Source organism: Elaeis guineensis, chromosome 3 (assembly GCF_000442705.2).
Source record: "Elaeis guineensis isolate ETL-2024a chromosome 3, EG11, whole genome shotgun sequence".
In the NCBI taxonomy this organism is placed as follows: domain Eukaryota; kingdom Viridiplantae; phylum Streptophyta; class Magnoliopsida; order Arecales; family Arecaceae; genus Elaeis; species Elaeis guineensis.
The window spans coordinates 18,849,377-18,874,341 of record NC_025995.2 but is presented as its reverse complement, the minus strand read 5'-3'; the positions used below and the strand labels follow the sequence as shown (position 1 = coordinate 18,874,341).

Genomic DNA, 24,965 nt, shown 5'->3' with positions numbered 1-24,965 from the left:
CAGGCCAAGAATGGTTACAACTACTTAATTACCTTTACTGATGTCCTCTCTCAGTATGGGTATATGTTTCTTATGAGATATAAGTCTGAGGCTTCTGAAATGTTCAAAAAATTTAAAAATAAAGTAAAAAAGTAAATAAAAAAATCTCATAAGATTCCTCGATCAGATCGAGAAGGAAAATACTTTAGAAAAAAATTTTTGAGTTATCTTAAGAAGAACGGCATAGTCTCACAAAGGACTTCTCCTGGTATGCCTCAGCTCAATAGGATATTCAAGAGGAGGAAGAGGATCCTATTAGATATGGTCCAATCGATAATGAGCTTTACGAACTTATCCTTAAATCTTTGGGATCACATCCTACTAACTGCAATTTATCTATTGAATAGAGTTCTCTCTAAATCCATTCCTACCACACCGTATAAGATATGGCATGGTAAGAAATCAAGTCTTTGTCATCTCAAGATTTGGGGATGTCTAGCCTATGTCAAAGGATAAATGGTGGACAAGTTAGAGGCTATGTCTTTTAAAACTCACTTCGTAAGGTATCCTAAGAAATCAATAGGATACTACTTTTACTTTTCAGAAGATTGCAATGTGATTGTAAGTCGATACGCCATATTCTTAAAAAAATAGTTTATCTAGGATGGTGATAATGGGAGGTTAATTGAGCTCGAAGAGAAAATCTCTAAAGAGCAACAAACTAAAGAACCTGATGAACCTATTAACAATGAGCCAATATTTTTGCCTCTACCTTGTAGATCAAGTAGGATCTCCCATTCTCCTGAAAGATACTTAGGTATACTTACCAAGGATGTAGAAAAAATATTGTTTGTTGGAGATAAAGATCATGAAAATGATCTCAAAATTTATGATAAGGTGATGTCAAACATCGACTCCAAAAAATAGTTGAATGCTATAAACTCAAAAATTAACTCAATGCATTCAAACCAAGTATGGACCTTAGTAGATCCACCAGAGGATATAGTACCGATTAGGTGCAAATGAATCTATAAAAGAAAAATAGATGCAGATGGTCAGGTAGAAATCTATAAAGCTAGACTCATGGCAAAAGATTATAGTCAGCACGAAGATATAGACTATCAAAATACTTTTTATCTGTAGCTATGCTTAAATCCATCCATACACTTCTTGCCATTGCAGCTTTTTACGATTATGAGATATGGCAGATGGACGTGAAAACTATGTTTCTGAATGGATATCTTAAGGAAGATATCTATATGGAGTAACCTTTAGATTTTACTTTCAATGATAGAGATCACAAAGTTTACAAGCTGTAAAGATTCATTTATGATTAAAATAAGCTTCTCGGAGTTGGAACACTTATTTCAATGATGCGATCAAATCATTTAATTTATCAGAAATAAAAAAAAACTTATATATATAAAAAGATTAGTAGGAGCACTATTATATTCCTCGTACTATACGTGGATGACATCCTCCTTATTGGAAATGACATTCCTATGCTGACTTCGATCAAAAGATGGTTGTTTAAGAAATTCTCCATGAAAGATCTAGAAAAAGCATCCTATAATCTGAAAATAAAGGTCAATAGAGATAAATCTAGAAGGATACTTAGCTTGTCACAAAAAATGCATATAGAGGAGTGCTAAAGAAGTTCAGCATGGAGAACTCTAAAAAGAGACTCCTACCCCTTAGGTATGGCATTACTCGCTCCAAGAAGATGTGTCTAAGCACACCTGAAGAGATTGAGCGTATGAACAGGATCCCTTATACTTCGATTACAGGAGTCTCATGTATGTTATGCTATGTACTTGACTTGATATTACCCTTACTGTGAGTATCACGAGCAGGTATCAGTTGAATCTAGAAGAGGAACACTGAATAGCTGTGACAAATATCCTTAAGCACTGAAGAAGAACTAAGGATTTGTTCTTGATATATAAAAGAGGATTGGAGTTATAGGTTGAAGGATACACTGATTCAGATTTTATGTCTGATTTTGATGATAGAAAGTCTACATCAAGGAGTGTGTTCGTATGCAATGGTGGTACCACTAACTAAAGAGTTTCAAGCAACCTATCATTACGGACTCGATAATAGAAGCTGAGTATGTCGCTGCCTCCGACAAAGTAAAGGAAGTCTTTTGGTATAAGAAGTTCATCGCAAAACTTGGAGTAATAATATCAAATGCCATCACATTATACTGCAACAACAAAGGCACCATAGCACTTGCTAAGAAGCCCAGGTCTCATTAAAAATCCAAACATATCGAGCAGCGATATCATATAATACATGATTACCTCGAAAAAAATATATCGAGAAGTGAAGAGTAGACTTCGTGGACAACGTGGCAGATCCACTGATGAAGTAGTTAAGCCAACTAAAGACTAAAGTCCATCTTGAGAAGATGGGACTAAAGTTAGTGACCAATTGACTTTAGGTCAAGTGGGAGATCGTTAGATGTATGTCCTAGAAGCTAATATGGCAAACACATTATAATAATTTTAAGATATATTTTTATACTTAAACAATTGATTTATTAATAAAGTAGGCAATTTTTATCCCTTCTTGTGTTATGTGTTCGAGAATCATCCAAAAAATTAATAATTTAAAGATATATATTCTAAAGAGTTTAGACTTTGAGATATGTATAATTAATTTTTAAATTACTTCTAATTGATGGATAATCTTGAAGATGATGATTAATCTGGTTGGATCGACGTACGAATCACTTTCTTTGAGATAAACGAGTCTTAGTCTACAATGTAGAGATACTGAGTGAGAGTGCGAATGATTATTAGAGAATATCAATACTGAGTATGATCATACAAGAATCATATGATTGTTTACTCACTCGTCAGTGATCTTCTCGATGCTGTAGTGGTGTGAGTAGTTTCTTGACCTATGGTGCCTCGGCTACTCACAGTAGAATTACTGTAGTTTGACCACACATAAATATGATCTCCTAACTTTCAGATCTTTGTAGTGTATGTTGGCTACAGTCGGTTCATTATAGGAGTAGAATGTATACTTATAAGAGATCTATCGATCTTAGCAGATAAAGAGTAGTCCTATGAGATTTAAGAAGCCGAATCCATAAGTCTATGATCATAGCAAGGTGATTAATAGAAAAAAATTTTCATAAGTATCACATTTGGATTTGAGCTAATCTAATATTTCATATGACGGATGTTGGGGTTTGATGAGTTTTCATAATCTCCATCTTGTCAGACTCACGATAGAGAAACTAAATCATACGACAACTACACCTAGGAGTTCTATTTTTTATTCTGTTGGATTGTCACCATATATTGCTAGACGTCACTAGTGGATTGTGAGAACTTACTAAGATCATGTTAGATTGATAATCGTTGTTGAGTGTGAGTTCAATTGTTTTAGCCCATCGAAAGGTGTTTTGATGATACTATGATGGAGATCATGGTATATCTCACTATCAGACAAGCAAGAACCCATGGAGTCACATACAAAAGAGATTTTTGACTGATCAGATGGTTGAGTTATGATTTTGAATTATAATAGAAATTAATTATCAATATGATTGATAATGCAAAAGTTACAATTAACTAATTCGCTAAGTGTTAGTAAATTGTAGGAGGATCAATTAACAATTAGATCGTTGTTTACTCAATTTGATTGAGCTATGGGGTTCAAATCAGATCTAATTGATTTAGATTCAATTTGGTATGGTTTGGATTTGATTAGATCAAGCCTAATTGGATTATGAGATAATCCAATTACATAAGGAGCTCAATTTCTAGTTTGACTAGAACTTGATTGAATCAATTTTTTAATCAGATTATGATATACTTCAGATTTAATTTAAGTTCCTAACAAGATTAGGAATTAGCTTGATTTGGGTACTACCTAATACTAAGTTGGTTGGGATTAAATCAAATTTAAATCAGTACTTAAAGGAATCCTAGTTGGACTAGGATTCTATCTCCAAGTGCCCCACATGTCCACACCTATAAGAATACAATGTCCCTATGATTTTTGTGCATCCAAAACATTACACCAAACCTTCCACATATCCTCCCTTACTCTCCTTTAAGATTTGGTTTGATTTGAAATTAATTCAATTTGGTTATAAATCAAAATAGGAGTCCTAGTTTTATAAGGTGTTTGATCTTGTCAAACCTAAATCCTATCCAACTCATGGATGCCATCCATAAATAAGGGGGCTTTGGGACATGAAAATTAGATCAAAAAATCTTCCTTGGGGTGTGAGCTTGGGCATGGGTTTCTCTTGGGCGTTGGGTTTTAGAGAGAAGAGAGAAGGGAAAAGAGAAAGGATTCTCATAGCTTCTTCCTCATCTTCTTCCTCCTACTCTTATTCTTCTTTAAGATAGTCTTAGAGATTGAAGAAGGTCCTTCTCAACCATCAAGAAAGTGATCTTTGCAAGCGAGCTAGCACTCTAAGAAGATCAAAGAGCCTTCGATCAGATTAGACCTCGTATAGATATCCGTAGAGGTCAGGCACATACGCAGCTACATCAGAATCTGAAACATCCTCAGATCTGGATCTGAAGGAGTTCAGCAATTCAGGTTTGTGATTCAATCATAAAATTATTTTTTTTCTAAAATCAGATGCTCTTAATCTTATTTATCATCATATGAACTAGATTTATAGGTATTTGAATTAGATTTATGCATGCATAGGATTAAATCTGATTTAATCTAGTCTTCCAATGCTTGTATTCAAAATTTATCTAAAAACTACCATACACAATACGAAAACTCAATAAGTTGCGTCACTTGTTTGCCGAGAAGATTTTGGATCTAAGTTTTAGCATTATTAATAATTGTAGAGGTGTACAAGCTCCAAGGGGGCTGTGGAATTTGAAAGACCTGCATACTCTACAAGGAGTGGAAGCAAACATGGAATTGGTGGGACTACTGGGGAACTTGACACAACTTAGAAGCTTTCTGATATGGAAAGTACATGGGATTTATTGTAAAAAACTATGCACCGCTTTATCAAAGATGCACTACCTTTCCAAATTAATTTGCCCTCAAAGCAAGCGATGAGAATGAGATCCTCCAACTAGAAGGCTAGGTAATTCAATCTCAACATCCACATCTTCAAAAGCTTCATCTGGATGGGCGACTAGATAAAGGAAAGTGCCATTGCCTGTATTTCGTACTCTTGGAGCTAGCCTTCGAAAATTATATCTTGGTTGGAGTGGGCTAGAAGAGGATCCACTTGAATCCCTCTCTCAGTTGCCCAACCTTGTATATCTCACACTTCAAGAGGCATATAACGGGAACTAACTATTGTTTCATGCAGGATGGTTCCCTAAGTTGAAGCAGCTATCATTAATCGATATGCAGAAACTTGATCATGTGGAGGTAGAGGATGGCACCATGGAAAGCCTGGAGATCCTTGTCCTAAATGGCCTATCAGTGTTAAGGGATGTCCCACAAGGTACTAAATATCTCAAATCCCTCCAGTGTCTGTACTTGAAGGACCTACATCAAGAATTCAAAAGGATGATTAACGAAAGCGATATTAAGAGTACAATTCAATGCATCCCTAATGCCTATTATTTTTTCAAGGTAGGAGAGCCTCCCAAACTACGTATGAAAAACTCTCAAGTTAGAAGGAGAAGAAAAGAAAAAATAGAAAAGCCTTTCATGAGCCCTCACTCTATCCATGCATCTACGACCACCAAGTAAGCCACCTGCACTTTTACATCTGATCACTGCATCTCTCATTTATTAATATAACCATGCCTCATTTCCTGATCTTAACCCATTTTGGCAGAAAAAAATGATTGGATATTTCTAATTCCTACTCAGCTTCCTTTACGTAGCATGTGAGTCCTATATCTTTGACCTCTTAATATATCTTCACTCTTACATGAGGCTTATATCTATAAAATTTATTCTCCTTATGTATTTGCATATATGTGTGTGTTGTGTGTGGATCTCAAAATATAATTAATTGCTGCATCTATTTGTTCTTGAAAATTAGAGTTCTAACTTTCAACACCATGGGATTTTCTTCTTAATTTTTGAACTTATAAAGTGATATCATCAACATGTTTCTCCCCTAAACCAAACTTTAGAGCATTTCTGCTGTCTTTCTCTAGGATTTTGATTGAACTGGCAAAATGGTACACACTTTTATTTAATAACTTTCCTTACCCTAATTTTTATAAATATTTTTTAATTATTTTCATCTTTAATTTACAAGCACCATATTCTTTTTTTGGTTCTATATATTTCAATTTCATCACTCTAAACCTAACCCTTCATCACTATGCTATTTTTATATTTTTAGCTCTTAAAAATATGTGCCTGTTTTTATATCATATTTACATCTTATGTAAATTAATCTAAAAAATATAAATTATGATATGCATTTATAATTCCCTCCAAGTAAATTTCATTTTGATTTTTGATTCCATTGAGGTTTTTTGCTCAAATATAGGCCTTATTAGATATTTCATATAATCTTCATGTCATAATTTGATTCTATTGGTTTGAGGGTTTTTTATAACTAATTTCCTCACAACTTTTCATAATTTATCATATAAGTTTTAGTATATATTTTGCGTTATGAGGTAAGGCAAGTTTAGAAAATTATGTATCTCGCTCATTAATCTATTCAATTATGTCATGAAATTTGGATGGATAAAGTTTGCTTCATTTTTCTCTTCCAGGATATTCATTCTATGGGGTTGAAACAAACTCAAAAAATCAAAATTCTACCTGATTCTTTTTTTCTGAAGTTTCTCCTTCTAAGCCATGATAGACTTTTCTTATGAAGATTTGTCTACCATGTGTTTATGTATATAGGTGCTTTCACTTTTTTTCTGAGTCTATTAGGATCTATTCAACATACTCAAAATGTGGTGTTTTTAAGTGCTAATGCAATCATGATGATGTGTAATATGTGTTAGTTGAGAACTCTAAACTTTGTTATTTATTAGTTGATGAATGATATAAATTTGTGACTTTGCTCTAGTCATTTATGGAGCTTTGATAGGTCTGTTATCTTTATAAGCACTTTTTTTGTATTTGAGATACTTTCTTTTTCTAAAATCAAATAGTATCACGTTGGAAATGATTTTTCTTTTTTAACAAGGGGATTTTCATTTTTTTTATGGAATAATAGGTAGTGTTTATTAATTTATTTATTTGACATGAACAATGCTTTTAGTTCAAATTGGAAATGGATAGTAATTTTTACAATTTTTCATGATCATTGAAAGGAGGCAATCAAGCTAAGGAACCTGGTAATTCTCCTAAAGGCCACTAAAAGAGCAATACAAAATGCTAGAAAGGGAATTAGTTAACAATATTGAAGCTTTAACCTTGAACAAACTATATTCTTTGTCTTGAAAATGATAGTCATGAATGAGAAAATAATTTACTACCAAAGTAGGCACTCAATCGATAAAAGAAAAAGAAATTCAAATACCTCAGTTAGTAGTTTTTTTCCAAAGATTATTTATACTTGTAATCTAATTCATTTTATTTTTCATTTACTTATACGTGTTTGGATCGATCCAAAATAATCCAAGGCTAACTCTTCTAATTCATAGGCTCTTATAACTTATACCTTAATATATAGATTTATATTAATAATTAGATTTATATATAATATTTATTTATTTATATATAATAAATTATAGAGTGTGATTCTATTTATGTTATGTCAAATCATTATAAAAACTTACTCAATAAAAAAGTTTAATTGAAATGTTACTTAAACAAAGGTCCAACCAAATATCAACAAAATATACCCGTAACTTTGGAAGAAGAGAGATTATGGATAGAATACAAGATCCTAATTAGTAATATAATAGATATAAGAGACTAACTATTTTCTAAAATAATATTTTGATATTAATATTATGATATACCATTGCTATACAAAATTTTAATAATATATGTATATCTATCGATATAGCAGAATAATATATTATCATAAAATAATAAGATCAAGATCCAACATCCATATATATAATAAGAAATAGAAAAGTATCACATATACGGAATATTTAAATGCAATATAGCAAGGTCATTAATAGTTGTACTTTCATTTTTAAGGAAGATCATGATATGGAGAAGGACACGAAGAGGGTACAATATTAGTAAAAAGTATTTTTCATTAATATCAATATAAAGCATATATAGTAATTAATGATGTATTAATTTCGATACTAATTTGGTAGTGCTAGTAAAATATTTTTTATATAATATGATTTAATAAGCTAATAACTTCTTATTAATAATATTACATTCTTATATTTTAATAAAAATATATAAAAAATAAAAATCATACTTATTATTGAAAATAAAGAGCTCTATACACTCTCCATTTAAGTATATGCATTGAGTGTAGTTTTTTTCTCTTTTTTCAATAATTCTTGAACTACAATGTAGAATGGAAATAATATAATAGATAATAGAATACAATACGTATAAAAACCTTGCAATATAAAGTTTTGACATTAATATCATAATGTACTATCACTATATAGAATTTTAATAGTATATGGTGTATCTATCATTATAGTAAAATAATATGTTATTATAATTAAAATAATAAGATCATAATTCAACCTATGTATTATAAGAAATATTGATGTGTCACATCTAGAAGATATTCAAATGCAATATAGCAAGATGATTAGTAGTTCCACTTTCACTTTTAAGTAAGATCATGATCGTAAAATATAATAACAATTAATATATGATTAGTGTAACCTGATGACCTCAGGGGACGTGAGCAAGATATAGATATTTTTTATTAATATCAATATACATTAAGTAAGTATTTATACTAATAATGTCATTAATTTTTTTATTAATTAGTAGTACTTAAGAAAAACTCTTTATTTAATATGGTTTAATAAATTATAAGCTTCCTATTAATAATATTATATTGTTATATATTGCTTAAAAATCATATTAAATAAGAGCTATGCTTATTATCCAAATAAAGAGTCTTCCATGTGACAAATAGAGAACTTTGCATAAGCAAAGTTCCATTTTAGTATATATATTAGAATATATTAGATGTCACATGATTTGTTGGTCTCCTTCCTTGTAACATAAGCTCATTATTTGGGGTCATGACATGTTTCACCAATTGATTCCTCCCTCTCTAACAAATGTGGATACCCTACCTATGGGTTGTGAACTAGGGAACAAGATAAAAGCTTCTCCTCTCTCCACATCTCGAATCCTAAAAAATTCAGTCCCTTTCATGATAACTGCATTTTTTGATGAGCAATCTCATTAAAAGTCTTCATATGTATAAGAAAAAACTAAGAGCCCTTATAGTCTCAGTCATGCAGGAAATCAACATGTGCAACACTAGTTTGATAAATATTTTTTCTTAGAAAAGAATATCAAGGCTCATTTGGCAAGTTGATTGAAACTAAGAATTAGTAGAGTTTTTCAAGACTAGGATGTTCTCTTTTGCCAAACCCAATAAATTAATTAGCTCGAAGGCTAATACTATTTTCATCATTGATGAAATCATTGAAACTTTGCATGGAATTTTAGCTGCTAGGATTCCCTTTTCTTTTGGCTTGAATTATGGTGAAGGCTCCAACAGTAATCCAAACACTAATCTTATTGGCTCTGATTTAGAGAGTTTCACCAAAAAGAAATTTCTTCTCAAACTCTGGAGTTGTATTCTTCCTCCTTGCTTATTGGCAATATGATTTACTCCCCTGAAATAGAATTCTCTCTTATGATTAATCTTTTATTTATAACATATATATAATGAAAAAGATATAATGCAGATGATAAGATCAATACACATACTTGTAGGCTTACACACAGACGCACATTTTTATATACATGCTCATATAGGATTGGAAACTTGATCCTATGGTGTAGATAGTTGATGAATAGTGAAATGAAGATCTAAAATATTGATCATTCTACAACAGCTAATGTACTGGTATTGTAAAATCATTCGAGAATCTTTTTAGTCCCTTTCATGATAACTGTATTTTTTGATGAGCAATCTCATTAAAAGTCTTCACATATATAAGAAAAAACTAAGAGCCCTTATGGTCCTAATCACGCAGGAAATCAACACATGCAACGTTAGTTTGATGAATATTTTTTCTTAGGAAAGAATATCAAGGCTCATTTGACTAGCTGACTGAAATTAAAATTAGTAGAGTTTTGCAAGATCAGGATGTTCTCTTTTGTCAAACCTAATAAATTAATTAGCTAGAAGGCTAATACTATTTTCATCATGGATGAAATCATTGAAACTTCACATGGAATTTTAGCTGCTCGAATTTTCTTTTCTTTTGGCTTAAATTATGGTAAAAGCTCCAATAGTAATCTAAGCATTAATCTTATTGGCTTTGGTACTAAAGAGTTCCACTAAAAAAGAATTTTTTCTCAAACTCTGGAGCTGTATTCTTCCTCCTTGCTTATTGGCAATATGATTTACTCCCCTGAAATAGAAAACTCTCTTATGATTAATCTTTTATTTATAAATATATATAATATGAAAGATATAATACATATGATAAAATCAATGCACATACTTGTAGGCTTACACACATTCATAGACACACATTTGCATATACAAGCTCATATAGGATTGGAAACTTGATCCTATGGTGTAAATAGTTGATGAATGGTGAAATAAAAATCCAAAATATTGATCATTCTACAACATCTAATGTACTGGTATTTTAAAATTATTCGAGGACCCTACTTTTCAATTAGTTATCTAGCATACATAAATATCACATCCAATTGATCATTTAATTAATCCATATCCATTAAATTTAGGTTCCTACATGTTGGGGATAGCTGAAGCAAATAGAATTCTATATAGAGAAACAAATATTTTTCATTCTATTACTTCTTGCCCATACACAAAATGATAGATTACAAAGGTTTATATATATACAAGATGACTCTCCAAATACCCTCTATATAATTGCATCGCTATACCCCAAAAGATACAATACAAGACTCAATGATCAAACACTATATCCAAACTCTATAGGACAAACTGCTTGGAACTCCAAAAGACATATATGAACTTAATCCAAATATGCCCGAATGCATAGATATATTTGTTGACTTAAAGATTTCATTGGACTATTCCTTTTACAAACTATGAAGATATGGTATCATTTATTGAGGAAGAATCGATTCTAGGAATGACTCTTTGATTCCCTCATAACATCTGAGAAATGATTCATGCATTTATTATACTTAATATCACTCTTAGGATATTGCTACTGCACACCAAATTTCAAGTTTACTCTTACAAAATATTATCTCAAAATATACGGTAACATGCTCATATGAGCTTGTGATAAGTTAAAATCAATTTTTTGAATAATCAAGTCATCTACCTAATGAACTATAAGGTTGATGGCTGCTGTGATGGTGTTGGCTTGTACCTAGGGTTCTCTTCTTATTATTTATCTATGATTTAGAATTAACCATGGATGGAATGATGCAAGGCTGTTTGGGTTGTATGAAGGCTTCGCTCCTATTATTTATATTGGATTTCCATTTCATATTCTAGACTTAAAATAGGGGATACTTGGGTAGAGGATAAGAATCCTTCAGTATAAAGAGAAATTATCTAGATGGAAAGTAAACTTTTATCTCTTGTCTTTGCCAACCTCCTTACCTGTGGACATGATTTCATAAGCTTCCCAAGTTGGTAATTTGTAGGATCAACAGGCTAGAGAAAATATTCTTGTGGAACAAATTAAAAATCTATATTTCTGGAAGAGCTTGCTTGATTAGCTGGGAAGTGTGGAGGGCTATCAAATGCAAAGACTTATAGAATTTCAAGATGCTTCTTCAGTGAAATGGTTGAGATTTTCCTAGAGCCGAAACAAAATCTAGAGGGGGTTTGTGAGACACATATATTATAAACCTAGTGTCAACTAAATCTGATGTCTGATAACTTCAAAATTCAAGCTTCTCCTTTCAAGAGAAGTCTTTGGAAGGTTCAGCATATTTTTTCTGATTGGTGATATATTCACTCTTACAAATGGGCTCTCCACTAGATCTTAAGCTAACATTTAGATATGGATGAAATTTTTCCCTCAATCTGCTAATGATAGGATGTCAAGTGGCATATTAGATTTCTCCTATTAATAACTATTCTATTTTTAACCTCTTATTCCAATTTTTGATTCCTTATAAATAGATTTAATTGTTCTTTCAATAAATGGCATCATGCTCTTCTTATATCATACATGTTGAGAGACTGACTGAAGATGTAGTAGATCTGACTTGTTTTCAGTCGAAAAGACTAATATCTTAATTATAGAGGCTTATTATCTTTTGGTTGAGTTTATCTAGAAAATTTTGGTAGCTTAGAAAATTAAAATTTTCTGGCCTTTGGTTTCTCTCCAAAGGACAATTTAATACTAATAAATGTAAAGTGTTAAAATATAATGTTTATTCTTGTTAATTTCTAAGTTATGTGTATTTTAGATTAGTTGGATGTTGGATTCATGTATGGGCTCATATATGGTTGGGCTCATATTGTCATGATAGTTTATATATTGATGTATGAATTTTGTAGGATGTGGTAGTCTCAACATAAGAGGCTTTATGTACTAAAAAAAAAAAGAAAAAAGAACTCTAGATCTATATTCTCTCCTAATTTTTCATCTCAATTTTCACTTCAATCTTCTTCCAAATTTCATCAATTGGTAAACAAAGCCAACAAAAATAGTATTAGAATAAGAAAGATCAATAAGATTTGAGTTTGAAGATAATAAGTGGGAAAGAGAGCACCATTCAAAAAGATCTCTATGGCAAGTTCAAACAATATGGGTATGAGCATCAATCAACTTTCTATTCCTATTTTTGATGAAGAAAACTATGATTATTGGAGCATCAAGATGAAGATCCTCTTTATTTCATAAAAGATTTAGGATTTGATGGAGAGTAAGTATGAAGAGCCTTCCACTCTAACCAACCAACAAAGGAAACAAATGAAACACTATAAAAAGAAGGATGACAAAGTCCTCTTCTTCATCCAATAAGTAGTATCTGATAAGATTTTTTTAAGAATCATTAGAGCCACTAAATCAAAGAAAGCATGGGACATCTTGCAAGAGAATTTCAAAAGAATACCAAAGTGAAAACTATCAAACTTTAAACTCTAAAAAGAGAGTTAGATAATTTGAGAATCCAAGAAAATAAGAGCTTGAAGGATTACTTCTTCAAAATCATAGAGATTGTTAATTAAATGAAGAGCTATGGTAAACCATCACCGAGCAAAGAATATATGAGAAAATTTTGACTAGTTTATCTCTAAAGTTTGATACTATGGTTATTATTGTTGAAGCATCTAAAAATCTTTCTACTTTAATTATTCATGAGTTGATGGGATCTCTTGAAACTCATGAGCAAAAGTTGTTTAGACATAAATAATCATTATTAAAAAGTATCTTTCAATTTAAGCTCAAGATATTTAACAAAAATCTTCAAAAAGAACTGTCTAGTCGTGCACAAGTTAAAAAGGAGTCATCTAAAGGTGGAAACTAAAATAAAGAAAGAGGAAGAAATATGAGTGGAAGAGAAAAGGAAGGAGAAGAAATAACTCTCTAAGAAGTCAACATAATGAGAGCACTCAACCTAGGTGTGACATATATAAAATTTTCTCATGTTGAAAAAATTATTGGTTTAGGAGAAAATCTTAATGTTATAATTGCAAAAAGTTTGATCATATTCAAAAAGATTGTAGGTACCAAACAAGTGAGCAAACACACTTCTTAAAAAAAAATGAACACGGCCAAAGCACATTCTATGCATGTCAAACTATAGAGGAGCAAAAGAATGATGTATGGTATCTTGATAGTAAATATAGCAACCACATAACTGGTGACCAGTCCATCTTTATTGATATTGATAGTTCTTCAATCTCACAAGTCAAGATGAAAAATAGTACACTAGTCCAAGCAAGAGGCAAAGGGACAATTGTAATTGACATAAAGAAAGAGAGGAAGTTCATCCATGATATTCTATTTATTTCGAACTTGACACAAAATCTCTTAAGTATTGGATAATTGATTGAGCATGGGCACATGATGCACTTTGAAGATAATGGATGTAAGATATATGACAAAAGAGAGAAAAAATAACTTATGACTAATATCAATATAGAGAAAAATAGAAGTTTCCTCTCATTTTGCATTATGTAAAGAATGTTGCATGGAAGATGGAAGTAAATGATGAGTCATGGCTATGGCACAAAAGGTATGGGCACTTAAACTTTTAAAGCTTGAGAAGTCTACATCAAAAGAACATGATGTATGTTCTATCGGTAATATAAGATAAAACAAAGTTTGTGAAAGATATGTACTTAAAAAATAGCACCAAGAGGTATTTTCAAAAAAGCATCCATGGAGAGCCAAAGCACCATTGGAGCTTGTTCACACTGACATATATAGACCTATAAAAACTCTTTCTCATGTCAATAACATCTACTTCATTATCTTTGTTGATGACTACTCAAGAATGACATGGGTGTACTTTATGAGATACAAGTTCGAAATATTTACCATCTTCAAGAAGTTCAAAAATCTTATGGAAAGACAAAGTGAGCACTATATCAAAGTACTAATAAGTGATCGAGATGGTGAATATAACTCAAATAAATTTAAGAAGTTTTATGAAGATGTTGGTTTGTAAAGATAATTGATTGTTGGCATACACAGAACAAAATAGAGTTGCCAAAAGAAAGAATCGTATTATTTTTGAGATGGCTAGATTATGCTCAAAGATGAAAGCCTTTCAAATTTTTTTTGGATGGAAGTGGTGTATACGATGGTGTACTTAATGAATAAATATTTAACAAAAGTTTTGCAAGATATGACACCATTTAAAGTTTGATCTGGTAGAAAGCCTTCGGTGAAGTATTTTAAAGTTTTTGGATGTATATGCTATGCACATGTTCCAAAAGAGAGGAGGCACCAACTTGATGAAGTAAGTGAAAAATATATCCTTATTGGCTATAGTTGTAAATCAAAAGGCTATAGATTTTTTAGCTTGAAACACAATAAGATGATCATAAAAAGAGATCTTCTTTCAATGAGAAGGCTACTTGGGATTGGAAGGAAAAAAAAGTTAAAAAAAATATTGTGACTCTTGATGAAGAAATTTATGATGTCCAAAATCAAGAAAATGAGAATGAAGGTTCACCACAAACTTCTTTAAGTGTAAGTCCATCACCAACTTCAAGCTCAAGCTCAAGCTCATCTCCAAATTTTACTCCCATAAGAATGAGAAGCCTAAGTGATATTTATGCTATTTGTAATTTTTGCACGATTGAGCTCAAAAATTATAAACAAGCTATACATGAAGAAGTGTGGAGCAAGACAATGCAAGAAAAAATTAATGTGATTAAAAAAATAAAATTTGAGAGCTAGTGGAGAAATCAAATAATAAGAAAATCATTAGTTTGAAATAGATCAACAAGATAAAACATAATATGGATGGGTCCATCAAAGATATAAAGCAAGATTGGTAGTAAAAGGATATTCTCAACTATTCAGAATTGATTATCAAGAAACAAGATTGGTAGCAAAAGAATATTCTCAACTATTCGGGATTGATTATCAAGAAATTTTTGCACCAGTTACTCGACATGATACAATTAGAAACTCTCATTTCTATAACGGCATACAAAGGTTGGAAACTATGCCAACTTGATGTAAAGTCAGCATTCTTGAATGAGATATTGGAGAAAAAATTTATATAGAACAATCTCCAGACTTCATCATCAAAGATTAAGAAAGCAAAGTATATAAGTTAAAGAAAGCATTATATAGGTTGAAGCAAGCACTCCGAGCATAGTACTTTCAAATTGGTGCTACTTCAATGGAAAAATTTTTTAAAGAAGTCCAAGTGAACTAATATTTTATATAAAGAAGTATGATAATGATATTCTCATTGTCTCTCTTTATGTTGATAATTTGATCATTACTAGTAACAATGAAAATATGATTTTGACTTTCAAAAGTAATATAATGAGAAGATATGAAATAAATGATATAGGTTTGCTCCATTATTTTTTTAAGAATTGAAATCAAGCCAAGAGAAGATGACATTTTTATTTGTCAAAAAAATATGTAGAAAGTATTCTCAAGAAGCTCAAAATGAAGAATTACAATGTTATGCCAATATCTTTGGTGGTAAATGAGAAGTTAATAAAAGAAGATATAAGCGATGAAGTCAATGCATCATTATATAGAAGCATTATTGAAAACTTATTGTACCTCACAACTATAAGACTAGACATAATGTTTACATCAAGTTTATTTTCTAAATTCATGGAAAAGTCAAGTAAGATTCACTTTGGGACGACAAAAAGAGTCTTGAGATACATCAAAGGCACCAAGATTATAACATCATATATGAAAGAAGCAAAAATGGCAATATAAAGTTATTTGAGTTTTGTGATAGTGATTGGACCAGAAGTATTGAAGATATGAAGAGCACATCGAGTTATTCATTCTCTTTTGGATCTAATGTCGTATCTTAGACATCAAAGAAGCAAGACATCATAGTATTATTATCCGCAAAAGTCAAATATATCTCAACTACCCTGGCAGCACAATAAATAATTTGCTTGAGAAGAATACTAAAAAATATGGATGAGAAGTAAGAAGATGCCACTACACTACTTTGTGATAACAAGTCTACTATCTTTGTGACAAAAAATCTTATCTACCATAGCCACACCAAGCACATCAAAATTAAGTACCATTTTATAAGAGATGCAGTGGAAGAAAAAAAGTGGAAGTGAAGTATGCGAGGACTCAAGACCAAGTGGTGGACATCTTCACCATAGTATTATCCAAAAAGAAATTCATCTACTTTAGAGATCTCATGGGCATTCAAGAACAATCATTAAAGGAGAGTGTTAAAATGTAATGTTTATTTTTGTTAATTTCTAAGTTATATATATTTTGGTTTAGTTGTATGTTGGGTTCATATATGGACTAATATATGGTTGGGCTCATATGCTATCATGATGGTTTATATATTGATGTATGAACTTTTGTGGGGTGCAGCAGCCTCACATAAAAAAAGACTTATGTATTAGAAAAAAAGAAGAAAAGAATTTAGATCTATATTCTCTCCCAATTTTTCATCTTAATTTCCACTTCAACCTTCTCTCAAATTTCATCAAGTTGATAAACAAAGCCAACATAAACAAAAAATTGGCCAGCAATGAATCCCTTTGTCATTACTTCCTACAGTAATAGTTTTTGTGTTTGATTTGGCAGAATTTTATGTTTGCTTTGCTACCTTTAGATCTAGTCTCTTTGCACAACCAAGGAGAATGAGCTTTATCGGAGAATTTAAACAATATTATGGCAATTAGTTAATTTTAATCCATTTTGGCTAGGATAAAATTAAAAAAAAAAAATCAGGGTAGGCTTTCTAATCAAGCCTATGCTACTTAATTATTCGACTTTTATTTCCCCTAAGAGATTGGATTCAGTTGGAATTCCAGAGAATCACCCCCCCCCCCCTCCTCGGCTCTCTTTCTCTCTCACACACACATAAAGCTGCTGGATTTTAGCTTCTTGTTTTCTGACCTTTGTCTTACCTCTCATCCTCACTTATTTTCCTTCTTCACTGTATTCTGCTCTCCTTCAATTTTCTTCTCTTCACCCAAGTATGCTTCAGTACTTTATTTTATAGCTTTCCATCTCCCTGATCCAAGCAATTAGGCTTCCCTAGTTTGTTTGAGTTTGTTTTGTGTATTGGTGGATCCTCTAATATTGTGTACAGATTGATCTTGCATGTTTTCTAATGAGACAAGCTCTTGAAGCCTGAGCTGTGCATCGGTAGCTCAGAATATTTTCAGATACATAAATACCTGTTACATCGATACGTGCATAAAATCATAAACACAGACACAAACAACAACCCAACAAATATCTTTATATTGCACGTATTTACATATTTTCATATTAAAATTTTACGTAGAAGTATACATATACGTTCATGGATATATAAAGATGCATCCATGTGTATGGACAAATATTAAGCCTTATTCACCCAAATATTAGTGAGCTAGGCATTTTGCAAGCTCAGCTAAAAATTTAGTGCAAGTTCAGCTAAATATGCTTCACACAGAAGGCCTAATCGTGCCAATCCGAAAACAAACTTGAGATCTTCATGACAGCCTAATTTCATAGCCCATAGAAGGATAACCCATGAAATGGGACTGCTGCATTTTACTATTTAGCAACCAGTTGCCATGCCAAATATCAGGCCAAATGCAAGATGTGCATGAGCGGCTGTTAAAAGATCGTGCTACATGGATGGATGAATCAGGACTAACACTACAAAGGCTTGTATTTTAAATAGATAAATAGCTGCGTCAACAATCCACCTATATAATATATGACTAATAAAGCCAAGACAAAATACAGCATGCCCATATACCAAAATAACACCCAATGGAAAACATAGAGAAAGAAGAACCGTCAAAAAAAAGAAATTAAAGCTTTGGCAAGTTAGTCCGATGAATCTTCAGATTTTTTATTTTTTTCTTAAAAAAAGGAGGCTTGAACGTTAATGCCATACCTTGGATGATTTAGGTGGCAAAGAAGCCAGGCGAAACCTTTTTTCAGGTTTTGTTACTTGTTTAAGCTCTTGAAGTTGACATAATCTCTCCTCCGAGAGCGGCAACTGGTCAGATTCCTTTTTGCGCTCTATAGAAAAGCTCAGCCGTTCTCTTCCTTGTTGAATGATCTTTAGTCTTTTCCTTAAGAGCTCAACTTCACTTTCTAGTATTAACCTTTCATAGTCAACTGCAGACATGGAATGACTCCTCAAATCGAAACATGAAGCTTTCTCACAAGAACCACCCATCGCTTGCCCCTTCTTTGTCACATCTGAGCAACTCCTACGAATGTTGAGTTTCCCAGCACTCCGTCCTGCAACTTTGTTTCTAGTTGAACGATCAACAGACTTAGTTCGATATAATTCATTATTCACATCAGCATCCCGAGATGCACCTATTTCCCTTGTATGTCTCTTGTCACCCAAATGGGTTTTGTCATCAATGACATGTACATCATGGACACATACTCCAGTCTCAGCATGAGCTAAACCACTACATGTTTGACAAGAAGTTTGGACTTTCTCCCTATCTAATTGGCCTAAAGGAAGTCTCATCTCAATTTCTCTTATCCTTGCACCATCTTCATCAGTCAAATGCGAGGTAACCTCATGCATTGCCACCATGCCCTTCTCCTGGAATCGATGTTCTTTTCATCTCCACTAGCCAAAATTTCTTCATGAAGCCGTTTCATGCTATCATCCTGCTCAACATACCCATGAATTGAATGGCCTACGTTATTTTCAGACATGCATTCATTGCCAAAACCAATAGTCCAGTTTTGCCAATCACCAACCAAAGTCCAGTATCATCCACCTGGTGGAACATACCGTCCACCTCTTCCTTCTTGTCAACAGATTCATAGATCTGTTGTAACATCAGCATTGATTCATCCAATGGATCACATGAAGAACCAGGCTTCTGGGCGATCATCTGCATCATATCATGCAGATCAATATCAGCTTGCTGGTCCCCACCGTTAAGCATGATTTGCCGATACGCATTAACTTCTTTCTCTAAGACGTGATTCTCTCTTTCCCGTCTAACAATGATCTCCTTAAGAATCACCATCTCTTCTTCGTTGTAAGCATATTTCTCTTCAACAATACTTCGGTACTGCCGAGCTTCCATCTCAATCTCCGCCTTTTCCTTTTGGAGGCGCAGTATCATTGCCATGGCTTCGTCCGCCGCAGTAGAAGCAGCACTTCTCTCTTTCTTCAATTCCAGGGAGAGAGCGGCATGAACACACTGCTCCTTTTTAAGCGCCCGTTGCAAATTTCTTATAACAGTAGTCACATTTCCCTCGGATCCACTTACTTCTTTAGCACCAGCAGATGCATCCTTCTCCATAAAATTACATTCAGTAGCAGAAGCAGCTCCTTTGTCGAATCCAATGCATTCACCTACAATAGAATACAAAATCAATTGCCAACTTTGTATCTAGAAAATGATACACAAATTTTTAACATGTACACAAAACTATTGTTATCCATCAGCTTCTGTGATGGAAATTCTGTTGTACATGACCAAAATGGAAGTCAAGAATACATATTTGTGTACTCACCAAAAAGGCAAAGACCATCTCCGCTTTCTTCAGACACCCCCCGTTGCATCTGGCCATCAGTGCCGAAGGACAGGCGGGGAGTGCCCTCCCCTTGCCCCCCACCAACTGCGGGGGCGGAGTGGGCGAGGCTGGTGGAGGGTTTGCTCGGCTGAGAGGAGGCCTCCGGCGTCGCCGCCGGCGAGGGACCAATGGTGGCCTCTCTCCAAAACGACACCCCTCACCCTTGACATCTTCTTGGGAGGCTCTCTTCTTGGAGTTGGGGGTATCGTTAGAAGTGGATCCACACGACTCCTCCGCACCACCATCTGTCAAGGAGTCGACGTCGTAGCGGTGGCTGCAGTGAGGGCAATCAAAGGGGAATCGGCCGCGCAGAGACATATGGACCGCAGCGATTTTGTTGGGAGGGTAGTCGACGAGGTGGGCTTGGAGGCAGCGTGGCTGGCCGAAGAGTCCATTGCATGGGCATGGCAAGGCGAGACCGAAGAAAGCCAAGAACTTGGAGGCAAGGAAGGTGAGGGCGGAGGCGCAAAGGAAGAGGTAGGCAAGGGCGAGGTCGAGGTAGGCCCCCACGAGGGAGGACAAGGTCCAGCTCTGGATCGCCATGCACGCCATTTTGGTGGAGGACGAAGAAAGAAGAAGGAAAGAGAGTAGCCGGGGGAGGGGGAGACGAAGACGGAATCCGTCGATATCCTTGTGTTTCTCGTACAGGTACCAGCGTAGCTTGCGGATGGCCAAGTCGGTCAAGGCAGCGGGGCTCAAAACTAACGATCTGGATGCTTAGGGAAATTTTATTTTCCTACATATATTATTGCTTTAGTTGAAATTGGTAAATACATGGACGACGCATTTGTGAAAATAATATAAAATTGTGTTGAAGAATGTTAATATAAAACTCCATTATTAATTATTTATAATATTTTATAATTAAAAACACAAATTTGGTAGAATATTATGAAATAGCTTTCTCTTAGATTGATAATGTAGAAAATGTTATGAAAGATTGATGACATACAAAATGTTATGAAGGAAAAAGGGTATGAGGTAATTGTATGTACCGGTAATAATGCATGTGTAATTAAAACAAATGGCATCTAAAGACTTGGGGTATATGTTAAACAGTTAAGGATAGACCCTATTCCACCGTATTTCCAGCATCCAACTGTTCCAATTCGCTGCAAACAATTCTAGTTCCCTTATCTCAATTTTTGGTGATGTCTCGTGGCAACTCGTCGAACACTTCCGGTAGAAAATCAAGTAAAATATAATGGAGATCGGTGGCAATGAAAAGGCCTTCCATGGTGGAGTATGGTGGAGTGCTTATGGAGACAATAAAAACAATTTATAGACAAAATTTTTAGGATTTTTTCAGCGTGCCTTAGGTCTCTTTCTCCCATGGAACAGGGGAAGAGGAAGAATCCTATTGGAAATCTTCCTTTCTTTGCCTTACGTGCACAACATGTGTTAGTTTTAGCATTTTTTCTGTCCATATGAAAAATCTTCTACACTTGCTAATGTTGGGTTTTGGGTCACGCAACAGAAGGCTGGATTTCAAAATTTTTATAAAATTTAATAAACCCGAAATCCAAAATCCTAGGATCTTCCTTGGTATATTCAATCAAACATATATACCTATAAGTGAGGTTTAGAAATGAAATCTTAGGTCGGTGAAGAATGGAAGAAGCCAGCATCCTTTCTTTTCCACGAGGCGCCCAAACATTCACCCTCCAACAGGTGATCCACACGAAATCAGGATCAAAGAAATGCTCCAGCAAAACTTGCCTTATCAAATTCTCCTCCCGAGAACTATCTTACCTTGCTAGGACCAATTCCCAGCACTCCACCAATTCTCTCTTAAATGGCCTAAACCCCTTTCTTAGCCTTTCAAAAGGATCTTCCTAAACCCTTGTCCTAATAGAAGACTCTTTGTCTTAAAATCTAAGACCATGTCTTAAAGAAGACCCCTTGTCTTAAAACTACAAGACCTTGTCTTAACAAGGGAAGGAAGAAACTTTATCGGACTTCTGATTGATCTTTATCCAGACCAAAGGGGGGTATTTATAACGTACGAATAGATGCTAATATGTCTATTCATAAAAGCTTTGAATCTGGTTATTAACGTATCAAATACGTCCTTTAATTAGAAGGACGTTGTTACGCGTTATGAATTCATACGACGTTTAAGCGTCGTATGACTTCTTTTCAATAATCGGACTTCCTTATGATTGTTTGACTAGGTCAAACCTGATCCTAACCATCCAAATCCCACATCATAATCTGATTAAGGCCTTGGATTTAATTTAAAATCCTGGGAGAGAATTGATACGTGAAAAGTTACGAAAAATTTTCAGCCTTCTAGAATTGGCGCCACCAAGACCCCATCTTGGCCCTCCAAATGTATTTTGACTTGATCAAATCACTCAACCAAAGGTGGAGATTAAATCTTGGCCCTTAAATCCTTATCCCAAACAGGTGATTAACATGCAGAAGGACTCTTAGCCCTTCTGCACGCCAAAATAAAATGCCATGCGCCAAAAACCATGCGCCAAACCTTATCCACTTTATCTCCATGCCATTTAGGTATTTTAATCCCATTAAAATTCTTCAAAAATGGCATGCAACAAGATAAAGGAAAGAGGTTAGTTGGTATCAAAAATTAAGATTAGATCCTTCCATAAGAAGGACTCTAATCCTCTCACACGTTACAAGTCTTCATGTGCTGAAACCCAAACGCATGACCTGATTTCCATGCCCCATAAGCCATAGATTTTAATCTCATTAAAATCTTATAAAATTAGGCATTAAACCTCATCAAATAAGGATTAAAATGGCATAGAAATTCAGAGTAAAATTTTTTTGGAGGACTTCTTGTACGCGCACAATTCTTGCGCCAAACAATGTGGCGCCTTACACTAAGAGTCCTACCAACTTGGGACTCTTGATAAATGACGTTAAAATCATGAAAAAATTCTCAATTAAGGCTGATTAAAATAGATACTAACCAAATTAAGTCCCACTTAATTTTGGTTGACTTATTGGCAAGGTTTCAAACCCAAATAGATTAGGTTAGGAGCTTGGGTTAGCCAACAAGTGCTAGCTTGTCAATTAGGCACCCAATCCAGATCCGATATCCCATGATTAAATCAAATAAAATTTTTGACTGATTTCTTGATGTATGTGACCCTTTGGGTTTCACATCTAGCTAGCAGTAGGTCTGAATTTATGTTGACCCGAATTGATTAGAGTCCATCTAACCGAATTAGGTCAAACTGATGCATATCCAAGTTGTCAAATTAGAACCATTTCTAATTGACCCATGAATTAAACTCTTTAATTCATGAAAACCTACAAGACATGATTGACGTCTAGCAATGTGTCATGCCTATCCAAAAGATGTAGAATTTTCTGATAGAAATATCAAAAATATCCTTCAGTGGCAAGTTACCGTGCAATTCAATCTTTCGATCATCCAGCATCTTGAATATGATTATGGATATGAAATCAAGTCAAATCTAATTTCATATTCATATTTCTCTCGATTATAAGATGATGATTCGATTAATAAAATATTAAAAAAAAAATTTAATTTTTATTCTGCTTTGATCAAAGTCTTCTTGAATCATCTCTCGATCGGAACAAGTAGGATGCGATCTCCTTTTTAATTGGAGTGAATGATTCCATGTTGACCTACTCATAACCTCCATAAATAATCTATCATATCCAGAACATCCCGTACATGATAAGTCATGAATGAGTATGAACCAAAATTATAGTTTCATATGCATAAGGTACCATGATGGTCTCAGGTCTAAGGACCACATGCACAACCCCTATTAGAGAAGCATCTCTTGATATTAGAATTTCATAAGATGTTTCTCATGTTGGATTAATTCAGTAAACTTATTCTCTAATGAGCACCCACACCCTTGTATTAGTGTCTTACACAAGTAGCTTATGAGATCAGCTACTCTCTTTACCGAGCATACATAGGATGTGCTAGTTCTTTAGGAACATCGATCCCTGACTCAATATCCCTCTAACTAGGAATATTCTAGATCAGAATTTTAGGTCTCATAGGTATGATCTCATCATAACCTTAAAATTATTGTCCTGATCTATGAGATTCATCATGATCTCAATTAAAAAACATAAGATGCAGCACATGATGAAACAAAAAAAAATACCTTTTATTAATATAAAATATCATTTACATAAGTCTGAAAGATTATAAGAAAAATCTTTTATATACATAAGTCGATTAGCTTGTAAGGCATATTCCTTTAAATCTCTCACTTGCACTAAAGCCAATCGCTCTTATATTTTAACCTCATACAATCGAGGTGACGATCGAACTGCTGCTATGGTAGAGCCTTAGTGAACAGATCTGCCATGTTGTTCTTTGTATCTACTCATTCAATGACTACATCTTGTCTTTCGACAATCTCACGAACGAGGTAGAAGTGCCTTAGAATGTGCTTGGATTTATGATGAGACCTTGGTTCCTTTGCTTGAGCAACAACTCCATTATTGTCACGATAAAGTAGTATTGGATCCTCAATTTTAGGAACAACACCCAATTCGATGATGAATTTTTTCATCCAGACAGCTTCCTTGGTGGCTTCACTTGCAGCAATGTATTCTGCCTCAGTGGTTGAGTCAGCTACATCTGCTGCTTAGAACTCTTCCAGCTCACTGCTCCACTATTCAGAGTAAAATCATATCCTGAAGTGGATTTACTATCACCAGGATCTGACTGAAAACTAGAATCAAAATATCCTTCTAGTTTTA

At 33.7% G+C, this 24,965-nt stretch overlaps 1 protein-coding gene and 1 pseudogene across 1 annotated transcript; one reads left to right on the top strand and one right to left on the bottom strand.

Annotated features, from left to right (window-relative positions):
- The window catches only part of LOC140856195 (disease resistance protein RPM1-like), a 60,222-nt pseudogene extending 54,399 nt beyond the window's left edge, over positions 1-5,823 (top strand).
- Positions 5,824-18,567: 12,744 nt separating this feature from the next.
- On the bottom strand, positions 18,568-20,792 carry LOC105042190 (uncharacterized). The gene is given in 4 exon segments (XM_073253340.1): positions 18,568-19,259; positions 19,262-19,417; positions 19,420-20,056; positions 20,181-20,792. Coding segments are annotated over 4 exon segments (2,097 nt in total).
- Between the last annotated feature and the right edge of the window lie 4,173 nt (positions 20,793-24,965).